Below are 13,208 nucleotides of genomic sequence, written 5' to 3'. Positions count from 1 at the left end.
CCTGAAGTAAGTCCTACGAATGTCTGACACGGTCCTGAATAATAGAACTCATCCATGGTAGGCAGATAATACATGTTATTATACACTCTTAGAAATAAAGGTGCTAACTACAACCATATAGGGTTCTTCGGCTTGTCCTTATAGGAGAACCCTTTTTGTGTTCCTAGTAGAACCTTTTATAAAAGAACCCTTTGGGGTTCTGCCTAGAACCATCCGTGAAAGGTTCCATCCAGAACCCTCTATGAAATTTCTATCCAGAACCTTTCCACTTTGTAAGGGTGCCAACGAGATGCAACCCAGCAGGGTCTGCGGAGAACCCTCTTAGATTCCATGGGTTTCATCCAGAACCCACCCATTGGGTTCTACTGGGAACCTTTTATATTCCAAAGCATTGCCTTTTTACATCCACTCTTTCAATAATCCTTGAAGAACCCTTTCAAAAAGGGTATTTCTGATGAAAAGTGTGCTACATGGACCCTTAGTCTCACAGAGGACCCTTAGAATCCCTTTCTCCACAAAAGGTTTTTCTGGAAGGAAATGGGGCTAGAACCTGTTTGGAACCCTGATTTCTAAGAGTGAAACTGTAGATGCAGACAGGAGGTGGTTATTAACACGGTATAATGTAATGACTTCAGTAATAGAAACAGTTTGTACATTTATATGAGATATTTGAGATATTCTCTTTTGTACTCCGTAACAGAGCAGCTGCAACATAAATCATCAAGAAAATCTATTTGCATCATATTAAACTGTCTGTAACTGAGCTTTATGACCGGCTGTTTGTTGAGGGACGTCTTGATGAGAAGCTAAAAGGCAGAAACAAAAGTTCATGACCATGTGTCATCAACTAAATAATAGTAACCAAGTAAATCATACCTTATTTGTATAGCACCTTGTAACACAAAACAATGTGTTGTAGTGCTTCACAGAATCAAAAGCAGAGAACACGGAGGCAGCAGGGATACAATGATACAACTAAGTGAGCTGAAGCTACATATCATTTATGAAACCAAAACATAGTAATGTACGTTTTAATACAGTTTTGTCCGTTAAAAGTTGTAATAGTTCACAGCCCTTTTATGAAAGAATATGTCAATATTTTTGGGAATGCACTCAATCCTTGTCTTTCCTGAGATTCATGTCAATCTCCTGTTATCTGCATTAAGTACGGAGCTGAAGTGAGAACATGGTATGGTTAGCTTAGCATAAAGACTGTAAGAATGCAGATTTAGCATACAGATATATTAGCTTTATTCATTTTATAATCTAACTCTCAACGAGACAGGTAGTAAACTTATCTGGATTATAAATCAAAGAGATGAATTAATAGTACAAGGAAGAGAAGAGGAAAATTGTCAAAGTATTACTATATGTTGATGGTAACTTTTTATGATATAGGTTACTGAGGCACAAACATTGAAATGTAATCCAACTTCATGACTTATTTCAGAATTTAGTTTTTGTCAAGATTAATTTAGAAAAAGAGAAAAAAACGTATTTTTCCTGAAGTCAGTTCCACAGACAGCCAGTGTAGTAAACACTATGTAATCAATCAAAACTGTATCACTGTTAAAAAGACCTTCATCCGGGCTTCAGATCCTGTACAACCAGCAGAGTGTGGAGGTTCAAGGCGACCTGAAGAGGAAGCTGATCACACAGCTGCAGCCGGATACGGATTATTCCTTCGTGCTCATGAGCCGGGGGAACAGTGCCGGCGGCCTCCAGCAGCAAGTTTCCATCCGAACAGCCCCAGACCTGCTGAAGATGAAACCGGCTCGATACCCACACGATGTGGAGGAGGGTGGCAAAGTCACCATCAGTCTGTCCAGGCTGCCTGCAGAAGCCCCCGTCAGGTCTGTGCTGTTTGTTTGTCTGAGTGGAAACCATACTGGAAGAAATATGGGATAATTCATGATTTCATAGATGGCTCTGAAATGTCTTCTCTCCTCTGTACATCAGTTTGATATTATAGTCGTGGGAAGTAGTTAAGGCTGGCTTTATATAAAAGCAATTAAAAGCTGTAATAATTGACCTTGATGTCCAATCAGTGTTGATGGTGCAGTGCCGGCAGTGGCCACATGTACCAGGATGCATTACGTTGGTGCCCAGACAGAGCGTTAGGTGACATAAATACTCACTTAATGGTTGCATTCATGTTTTTATATCTAAATGTGCTCAAGAATTCACATCGATAAAAAATGCATCATTTTAATGACAGTCACATTTGAAACGTTCCCTCGGATGCAGTGACACAAAACTGATCATTTTTTTTAAACCAGTAAAAGCTCCTCAGAATGTGGTGAGGAAATTGAACCCTGAACACATTAAATTTGTATTGGCGATGGCAGGCGGTGATGCTGAGCCGACAGCACAGTGTGTAGAATGAGATGAGATTCTGTCAAATGAGGCGCTAAAACCATTGAAGCTGCAGAGACACTGCACCACAAAGCACCTGGGATGTGTTGGCAAGCCAAATAACTACATCTTAAGGAAAGGGGACGGGCTTCAGGCACAACACAGTCATCACTACCGACAGCAGCGTCAATTCATCTTTTGCAACCGCTATCTGCCCCTTCTCAAGGTCCGAGTCACCAAAGATGTGCTAATGAGGTTAAAGAGCAAACACGCCTTATTCCTTGCCACTGTGTGCAATTGACAGTTTTTGCATCTAATTGAAATGATCCATGTGGCAAGGTATAGATACGCCATCTTATGTAAGAATGCTGTCAATCCCTATCTTTTGTGAGGTTCATGTCAATCTCCTGTTATCTACATTAAGTACGGAGCTGAAGTGAGGACATGGTTAGCATAGCTTAGCATAAACACTGTAAGCATGCAAATTTAGCTTGGAGATATGATAGTGGTATCGATTTTATCATCTAACTCTCAACAAGTAAGGTAGTAAGCATATGTGGGTTATGAGTCAGAGAGATGAATTAATAGTACAAAGAAGAGGAACATTGTCAATGTATCACTTTTTATAATACAGGTAACTCAGGCACAAATATAGGCCCAACATGTGGGTTGTGAGGGGGAGAGTCTGCAGCGATCCTATAGTACGTCTCATTAACAGAGACGCTGTGCACATTTACACACGAGACACAGCAGCGTCACTTCATTGATTATTTAAATGTATTATCAAATATGACATTTATCTCTCATGACACAACTGACATTGCCTCCTGTCATTGATAATAATAATAATTGTACTGTGACTGTGTGACTATTAGACCTGATCTTTGTTTATTGGACTGTTTTTCGCAGAGAGGCTCATTTACATAGAAAGGGGATGATTTTGCACTAAATCACTCAGGAAAACGTGCAAAGAGCACAGGAACACCGAGGCGCTATTTGCAGTGCTGTCCTACTACAGTTGAACCTCCTCCTAATGACCTCATTATGACGCCACAGCTACGGTTATTATTTGTTTCTAGGGGTGTAACAAGGCTTACAGACACAACAATACGTTTGAATAATACTAGTGCATTTGGAAAATGCAGAAGCTTAAATTGTGGGAAATATAATGTTTTCGGTGGACTACGCTCAACCTGGCAACATGCTGTCTGACACTCCCACCCCGGAACCACAACATTGTACTCTGGTGAGGCGCATGTGTGCAGAATCAACACAATCCTTTTGTGAATTCTTCCCTCGGTGTGTGAGCAGTGTGAATACCTTAAAGGCTTCAACACACAGCAGCCTAGTGAGGCTAAGTCAAGTGGAGCCACACAAGAGATGCACACAGACAATGTTTTCTTGTGTTCAATCAATAGCTCAGCTTGTCTGCAGCCATTACAAGCCTGGTTTATTTACTTCTTCTTCTGTTCTAGCCAGTTCATAACGAGGCAATTATCCGCTGCAGCAGAGAGTTCTTTTCAGGTCAGAGTTTCAGACACAAACAAAACATTCAGTCCCACAACACAACAACGCCATGATTATAAGCACATGGCCATGCTAACAATAGCCCCGGTGCCCCTTCAGAGCTTTCTCCTGACGCTAAAAAGCAATTTATTTAAGTGTTGAGCTTTTAAACCACAGTTGATCAGCGAAGACAATCCCAAATGCAAAGGCTGCAATTCAGTGGAAGGTTACTTTTTTATTATTACCCAGCTCGATCGAGGAGACAGGCACTGCAAATTACTTGGACTTAATTGTGTTTCAAGTGTTTGTTTCTCTGAAGAAATTGCCCACAAGTAAGCTGTAAAAAGAGAAGTGGGTCTGATGGAGAAAACCCCCCCAACTAATACCATTTCAATATGAATGCCTAACCCAGACCTTCTCATTAGTAGCAGAGCAAACTTATCCCATCGGTGTTTAGGAGAAGAGGAGACGTGAATGTAAAAAGTTTATAACAAATATGAAGAAAACTCTTGAGACATTAGAGCATAGATGACTGAAATCAAACAGCTTGTAAATCACGTTGAAGCTGTGTTTCCGATGGGTGTATTCAATATGGGTGTGTAATACAGCTGTGCCACTGTGTTTGATACAGGTGGTACTACATAGTGGTTGTTCCTGTTACCCCGGTTTCTCTGAAGAGATGGGAGAACCCCGAAGACATGGACATACATGAGGTGAGTGGACGTATACTTGTATTCGCCATGCAAAGGGACAAAGTCTCTCTCGAGTCCCCTAAAAGCTTCTCCCAAAAAGGTAAACCTTTCCATTTTCAGGTTTTTGGTTAAGGTCAGGCTTGGGGTTGGAGTTAAGCTTGTGGTGGTTATGATTAATGGTAACTTTGTTTTTCTAAACAAATAGTTATGTTTAAATTATGTTCAAACACACTGGAACCTCATGTTATAAACACTTATGTACGATCAGTAGATATTTAGATTTTGTTTTCCTTTGACCGTCTCTCAGTGCGACAGTCTTTTTACACAAATGGAGTAGGACAGGTAGCCTATATAGCACTTTGGGGGCGTTAATTATGCTAATGATGCCACCTCAATAAAGAGCACATGTTCACAAACAGGAGGCAATTATCAGGTTGAAACAAGGAATTGATATACAGGTTTGTGCTCTTAGACAGTTTGCTGAATCTGATTTGTAACACTGTATTTGTAACACTGTGTCGGCAAAACTGATAAAAAATCTGCACGAGGCAAATTGTGTGTATCGTTGGGACCTAATGGAAACCTTGCATGCATTTCCTTTCTGAAAAGACATTTTCAAAGCAACCTTTTGAGCTAAAAACCTACATTTTATTTACATCCATGTTTAGAAGCTGTTTATTGGCTACATTTCCAAGACTTGAATTGTTGATCAGTAGAAGCGCAAGAAGCCAAGGAACGCATCCACTTAACATTTGCGTTACTGACCTCTTTGTGTAGTGACGCCCACACGCTTTCGACACACCTAGTAGAGCATGTGATGCAACGAAAACAGGGACCTGCTCATGAAAACATGTTGGCTTGTCATAGCAGCGGGCGGGCCATTAGAGTGATAGTCCAGCAAAAATGGTCTTGCTAGATTGCTAAGGGTCCACACGATCCAATCCAGTAAAATATTTAGTCCAAAACACATAATTACGTCCATAAACACCCACGGGGGGCTGTTGCATCATTTCAAATTAGCCAGTAGATATTGATCATTTTCTATGTATTTTTAGTCATATCTCCCGTTAACATGTAAACATTGCCGGTCTCTGGGTACATCCCAAGTCTCTTAATTCTCATTTCCTCGCTCCTCGATCCTCGCTTGAACCGGAAATTGTTCTGCGCCGCCATATTGACGGCCGTCCCAAAGCTCTAAAGTAGCTCGGAGGAGTGAGGATCGAGGATGGAGGAGGGACCTCGGAGGAGCCATGACAGAGGAGCCACGAGAACAGACTTCCAGGAAGTCTTTTAACGGCCGACACGCCCCCTCATTGTTCATCAGTTATGTGATTGGACGCTGCAGCCGATCGGACTGACTGACTGAGTTTAACACCAGAGTGAAGACGGATCACACAATAAACTCTAGTTTATATTTGATTAGTTTTCTGATTCAACATCTGGTTTAAATAAATGTTCATTGTAGTCTGAACAACAAAAGGACCACAAACAACTTTCTTCATTTATTAGAAAGATTTGTGTTTTCATGATCTGATGTTTCCCTCAATAACTTTTATCATGAATACAATTAAAGTCAGAGAGAGCTGGAGAGACGAAACACTTTTTACATCATTCCTGAGTGTTTGATGAGTTTTATCATTTAAGAGAAACCATAATCATATTCTGGGTTATTTAATAATGACGCCACAGTCACAATTTCAAAACGTACAGACGCAAATAATTCATAAATAAGACGATCGCATTCCGCTGGTAGAAATGGATCCTGCGCTTATAAACAGAACACAGGACACAGTTTGTTAACAGACTACAGAGAGAAACACCTCTACAGTGGTGATTACTGTGTGTCTTTATTAGTTATTAGTAATACTATTATTAAGTACAGTGATCATGTGAACACACACAAACTTATCTAAAGTCTCTCCAGCTGTTAAAGCCGACTGACAGCTGATCCAGCTGTGATCAGCTGATCCTCCGTCATCAGAAACAGATGTCGCTTCACGTGACGCAACTGAGGAAAGGACGTCTCATGTCTCCTAAAACATATTTCCTCGTTCCTCTCTCCTCGCATGGTTTCCTCCATGCATCCCTGGTGGGAGGGACTAAGACGCAAGGAAAGGACCCAAGTGAGGGAAACGGGGATGCAGTTAAGAGACCTGGGATGTACCCTCTGTGTCTCAAAATGAAGGCTGCAGTCTGCGGTTAGATTGACACCTCATTTGACCCAATAGGAGCTTCCATAGCCTGGTCACATTCTGGAACAGCCAACGAGAGTCCGCTTTGAAAGACAATGCCCGCCTCTCTTCTTTGGGTAATGCTCGAGCCAATTGCAACAGATCTTGTTCAAACTCATGCTTCGTTATAGCCAATGAAATTACGAAGAGAACGCTATGCAGATTCACGCAAAGCAAGCTGGGAAAGCCTTTTGGAACTCAAATCTCGCACCGTCAGTGAGGTACTTATGACCGATCTTGAACACCAAAGTGTAGTTAGTGAGAACTTTCAAGAATCTGTGAAAGTTGACAATGGTTAAATATGTTATAGTTAACCATACATTGACATAAATAAACTATAGTTCAAATTTTGGACACGTAGTTTATCGTAGTCTGTGCATTTTGACGTGGTTACTACGAGCCTCCAAATGTGCTTTTATGCGGACGTACTCTTAATAAACCATGTGTAAAATATTCATTTTCTGTTGTATTGTTATCGAATTTGAACGTGTACCAGGTACTATGACTTCATGCTATGGTACCATTGTGTTTTCCAACTAATAAGTCCCAGCCATAGATAACTGCAGGCATCTGTTGGCCAAAAAAAATCCAGGCGGAAATAAAAACCTTCTGTTTCAGTGTGTTGTAGCTTCATTAGCTCAATGCCAGTAGCACTTACAGTGATTCTGACTGATTGTGAAGAAACTTCAGAGTGTTGCCGTTCAATAAAGACTAAAACCATACATGTACTCCCAATGGTTCAATAAGAGCTGTCAGTTTACTTTGGGTACGCCTTGGATAGGCATTTTAGGCAAATTTTACAGGAGTGATAAGAGGTTTTAAACCCAAGCAGCTTGATTGGAATCCAGCCATCTTTCATTTAATCATTTACATCTGTGTTCTTCCTACTGTAACATGTCAATGTGTCTTCTTTGGCTGTTTATTGCACGGCATGATATTATTGCATGTTATTTGCTGTAGCTTTGTGTAATCTAACTGGTTCTGTGCTGTGTCCTCACAGCCAACAAGAAACTACATTTCTGAAGCCCCTCCGGCAATAAAAACATTAGATGGGGCAAACATACTGACAATCTAACTTTTCTGACAGCCTTTTTGTTAGGGGGAATGAAAACATAACACTTGAACTCGCTGACGCCCAGGGGAGATCATGGAGTCACCAAATTGTACTGGGGTCTTCCTCTGGGGAGCATGAATGTGCTCAGGAACTGTTAGAGCAATCAGCCTTTGGCGTTATGCAATATGTTCGTACATGTGGAATTTAGAGCTAGAGGCAAAGCGACAGGGTTAGAAAAATCTGAATATTCATGACCATTGTCTGGCCATTAAATGTTATGTCTACAAAGTTGGTCATGTAGCCTAATCATGGCGCCAAAGAAAGGTTTATCCAAACCAACCAAAATGGTCATCTTCCTCGGACCAATGAGTTTTTGTAAGTATCGTGAAAATGTGGAAATCATGTGTTGGCGTGGGGATTGTGATTGGGGAAAGGCTGAGCAGGGGGTCGCCAAAATCAGAAGGGACCACCAACATACACAACATATGTCATGGCAACTCTTCAATTTCTTGTGTACAAAATGTAAATTTGTACCTCAGGGAGGCACTTAAAGAAGGCTTATTGAGTGCTGTAAAAGGCCCAGTCCCTAGGGAGCATGAATGTGCTCAGTAAATATTTGTTGGGAAACAAGTAGAGAGGTGGGTCAAGTGCTGGTATGAGACAAAAAGTCAAGAGATCGCTAAGCTCTAGGAGTGTACCTCTGGAGAGCATGGATATTAGCAAGAAATGTCATGACATCTTGCTGTTTGTTTTATGTTGCAGAGTTATATCCAAAAGTTATGAAAAATAGGAAATATTGACATGATGATGGCGTAATGGGGGAGACAGAGTTGTGCCGCTGCTGAGCTATCAGCAGAGTTAGTCACAGAGTTACGCTGACGTCTGTGTTAAAAGGGACAGCTGTTACGGCGACTCGGTGTGATGCTTTGATGATGTGTTATTTTTGTGGTCCAAACACCGGGAGATTTTTTAAAAAGCTAGCAGCAGTTAGCAGCTAACCTTACAGCGACCAGGAATGGCAGCTAATAGGGAAGACAACAAGGTCCGGGAGCTCCTCACCCTCCAAGCAGAGGACCTCAATACTCGGTTCACCCGCCATTATTGTTTAGGATAAAAGCTGCTGCCCGACGCATATGTTATAGGTCACACTACTAGACGCTGTTGTGTTAAACGTCATGCCTCTTTTGCTCCTGTGATGCCGCGTGCTATCTGAAATCACACACTGGGGCAGCATAATGCCGCTGTTGTTCTGTTGGTCTGGCCCACCTAAATGGAACAGGGCCATAATTGATTTAATTAATAACACATGGGCTTACCCTGCAATGACATGTCAAAATGGCTGCTATGTAAAGGGCCTATATTGCCATAAAGAAAGAAAAGGGGCTATTGAAGGACATCACCATAGCCCTGCCACTATCAGGAGAATGCATTTATTTCTAGTTCCTGGATATTGCCTCTTCTTTTGTCATGTTGGATGTCATTGTAGAATTTTGATTACTAGAAATGACTGAGTTGTGTGGGCTACATAGATAATACCATTTCAGTTTGAGAAGAGTAGTTGGAGAAGTAGAAATTAAAATGTTTCTTTTTTGGAAATCCTATCCCCCAATTTTTGGAATGGTGGCATGTCACAAGAAGGCCTACCATGGTCTGAGAAGTCTGTTGTGGTAAACACTACTCTGATTTTGGACCTACACCTGGAAGAGATATCTCCAAAAGTCAAACATACTTATACACAATCCTATTTTACTGTTGTTTATTCATTTTAACATATGGAACTTATTTATTGTGTCACAGCCCGGCTCAGAGACTGGAACAACAACAGGGAGACAACGAGCTGGTGGCCAAATTAAGTAATTTATTTGTCTCGCGAAAAACAAGTAACCCAATGATAACAGCACTTTACACAAAGACTGTGGTGAGCCAGTCAACAAAGATCTTCCTTTCAGAGAGGGCAGCTGCCAACTGGAGAGGGTATTTTAAGGCAGAGCCACACCGGCACAGGTGAGGCTCATCCTGCTGACGAGCCTCCAATCAGCACCTGTAACAAAGGAAACACAACCAGGCACCTAGGGTATGATAGGAGGAGGGTCGTTCCTAAAGCTCTGATAGTTTCCTGGTAGGCTGATAGCATTGGCCTTTTACTGGTCAACACCAAGAAACTTAACTTTACGAGTGTATTGCCCAAAATATGAATGGACAAGAATTTCACTTTGATAACTGCACAATTTAGTTGTAGATTAAATCTTACATATAGTATTATCCAATTAAGTTTTGCTGTTATAAATATGTTAATCCCTATGGGTGGAGTGGGTGATGGGGGGTCCCTTCTTTGCCTGGCACCTTTTGTAAAAGATAGGTTTGATGTTGAGTTTAAAAAAAGGTTATTGTTGGTTGTGAAGGAGTTAGGTGGGTGCACTTATTGAGACAATGACTCAAAAATGACTTAAGGGCAAAGTTTATCCACTGGCTGACCCACGAAAAACAACTCTTAGCCCACTGACACGAGTACCAGTGTTGGCATTACGACAGTCTCAGACCATCTTTTCGGATTATGTTTGTCTTCACTCTGCATGGGTGGAAGATCAAGCACTGAGTCATCCCTGCTACTGAAATGTAAAACAACCACTGAGGGATGCAAGGTGTCACCAAAGTCATCAAGTTTCAGTTTGTGTTGGCAGCAGCTCTAGCTAAGGAGAGCTCTTTCACTTTTGCTGCAATTGTATATACTGTAATTACCGGCTGTCAGTGAACATCCATTAGCCATGTGTTTCGTGTTTCTCGGCCAAGTGCCTCCTAACCTACAGGTGAACAGGCTGCTTTCGGTGTCATTTACATAAGCAGCCTGTAATGAGTAACTGCACTGGATTGTGTTCCCCAGAATCTTTACTGTGAACACTCTAAAGGAAGAGCGGTCGTTGCATTTATTGTTACTGTATCTGAAGACAGTACCGAAGACAGTTGGAACCACACAGCCATCATAGTTATGAACATAGTCTTTCATTGAATCTTTTCCCTGTGGCATCATGGAAATAACAAGGAAATGATGTCACATCTATGGAAAGCTAAAGCAGATAATGGCCTAAAGACATGGAGCTAGGTGTCTTATTATCTAGAGCCTCCAGTGCCTTGGTTTGTTTCATTATACACGTCAGTCTCTCCTGGTAAATGATATCTATATCAAAATGTTGGTGAAGTGTTGTTTGAGAAATGCACCAGTAAAGGGGTGAAGTTTCCTCACACATGTCCTGGGAATATAAAGGTATAAATGTGATGACTTGTTATCAGTAGAAGAGGATGACATGTCTGCCAGGTTTGTTTGCTGTGGTCTTGATTGTTCTTTAGCTTTACTTAAGAGAAGGTAGAACACTGATGGGCAAATTCACGAAGAACAAATTGTGGTTGATGATTGCTCCATGAATTACCGTCTCTGGGTCCTTTTCACCATATATATTGCGCTAATAATATTACAGCACAAACACATCCGTCAAGTTTTGCAGCTGCGAGTAATTTGCCCTTTTTTGATTCTGATTGAAATGAGAGGCAGAAGCATTCCTCCAAACTCAAGGCAGGGATTTGAAACTTCACTGACAGAAACCATATTTGGGATTAAATATGGCATGAGCACTGGAAAGTCTGGGCATGACACCGCTTTAGTTAGCGACAACTCTTCCTGTTTTTGCATCGTGACATAGAAAGGGGATGATTTTGCACCAAATATCTGCATATTACCCCATTCAAATATAAATGCAAATAGCACAGGAGCAGAGAGAGATGCTATTTGCTTGGCAGCACAGTTAAGGGTGCATTTCACCCTTTGCTGGTGCTTTGAGATCCAAAGGTTTCTTTTTGTCTTATTTGGGCAGGTTTAGCGGCCACAAAAGCCGCACAATCCTTTTGTGTATTCGCCCCCCCGAAAGCACAGTCAGAATGAACACAAGGACAACACCTAGCAACGTCGACACTTCCCACAAGGATGGATGCACTCCATTCTCTTATCAGTGTGAATGTGTTTACCGCCTCTTTTGATAAGTTTTACATTTTGGTTTAGCAAAGGCAGTGTGTCAGTGCAGAGGCTCTCTGGTTGGAGTTTGATGGCAGAATTTAGCATTTAGATTAAATGAATACAGGACAGGTCTCGGGTGAGATTGGTGTGATTTCTCTCCCTCACCCAGGTCACAGCTCATTGATTTGAGTTATTACAGCCAGCCAACACATGTGGAATAGATTATTGTATGGATTCGAAATGCACAGCGTTATATTTGGTGTCCAGGCTCCGACGTCGTCTCTACCAACAAGTAAACACCAAGCTCGGCACCGCGGGGAGTGGGGGGGGGTGATGATCAGAGCCCACACGTGGATGTTGGGTTGGAGTTGGGCTTTTAAGATGCTCTGTGAGCAGCAGCAGACAACATGGCTTTCAGAGGAACAGTCTGGCAGCATGCATGCAGAATGAGAGTGCACAGAGCACTGAGGGCCGCGCATAATTAAAAGGGTGCATTGCATATACTGTACATGTGGCAGCGAGAAGAGTATTTCATGTGACTGTAGTAGCGGACACGAATTGACTGCATAAAAACCATTGCAGGCTTATTTATTGTATTTAGTTTTAGTCTTTGCTTCATTAACTTAAGTCTTAGTGTTATGAGCTGCTGTCACTCAGAAGGTAGATCAGGTTGTCCTTTAATCACCTTCGCTAAGTCCCGCCCCTTGGACGCAGACTGGCCAATCATAGCGTAGCCATTAATTGTTCAAACAGACTAACACTTCAACACTACTGTGTAAAAGGCAAAGACATAAAAAGGTGTACAATTCTCATTGGCCAACTAAATGAACAGGATTTGACATCTATTGGATGGGGATATCCAAATGTGGGAGCCACCACAGTCCATGCAAGCCCACACAGATACCTCTAAAAGTTACTATCAGGGTCCTAAGGGTTTCTGTTTCTGTTATAGTTTTCATTTTCCTGTAATAGTTTGAAAGTCCTCTCCTCTTGTGTCTTACTTCCTGCCTATGCTTGTTCCCCACCTGCGTTTGTCTGCCTCTCCATAACGAGTTTCACCTGTCGCTCGTTATCTCCCTCCTGTCCTTGTGTATTTATGCTGCGTTCCAGACAACTTTGAGGTCAGAATTTTACCAATTGAAGTTTTGATATATTGTTGCCTTTTAGTTGATGGTTTACCATTTACGACGTGGCCTTCAAATGTGTGATGTCAGACAACTGCTTCCACGTGAAGTGGGGGAGAGTTGGAGGTCTGAGTTGCCTTGAATGCAGCATCAGTCTCCGTGCTCTACTTTTCTTTTGTCAGCTTGTCTTCTTTGCCACATGCAGTTTTGTTTGCTTGTGATCGGCCAGTTGTACCCGAG

At 41.7% G+C, this 13,208-nt stretch overlaps 1 protein-coding gene across 14 annotated transcripts in view; it reads left to right on the top strand.

Annotated features, from left to right (window-relative positions):
- ptprfa (protein tyrosine phosphatase receptor type Fa) overlaps nucleotides 1-13,208 on the top strand; it is a 319,373-nt gene that overhangs the window by 222,327 nt on the left and 83,838 nt on the right. For all 14 annotated transcript variants that reach the window (XM_031877821.1, XM_031877819.1, XM_031877818.1 and 11 more), the window contains 2 exons: nucleotides 1,597-1,853; nucleotides 4,493-4,574. In XM_031877821.1, the coding sequence (XP_031733681.1) occupies nucleotides 1,597-1,853; nucleotides 4,493-4,574 (339 nt within the window). The remainder of the gene's footprint in view (nucleotides 1-1,596; nucleotides 1,854-4,492; nucleotides 4,575-13,208) is intronic.

The sequence above is a fragment of the Anarrhichthys ocellatus genome, unplaced genomic scaffold (genome assembly GCF_004355925.1).
Source record: "Anarrhichthys ocellatus isolate YVR2014 unplaced genomic scaffold, GSC_Weel_1.0 scaffold150, whole genome shotgun sequence".
In the NCBI taxonomy this organism is placed as follows: Eukaryota; Metazoa; Chordata; class Actinopteri; order Perciformes; family Anarhichadidae; genus Anarrhichthys; species Anarrhichthys ocellatus.
This window is presented reverse-complemented; position numbering and strand designations above follow the sequence as displayed.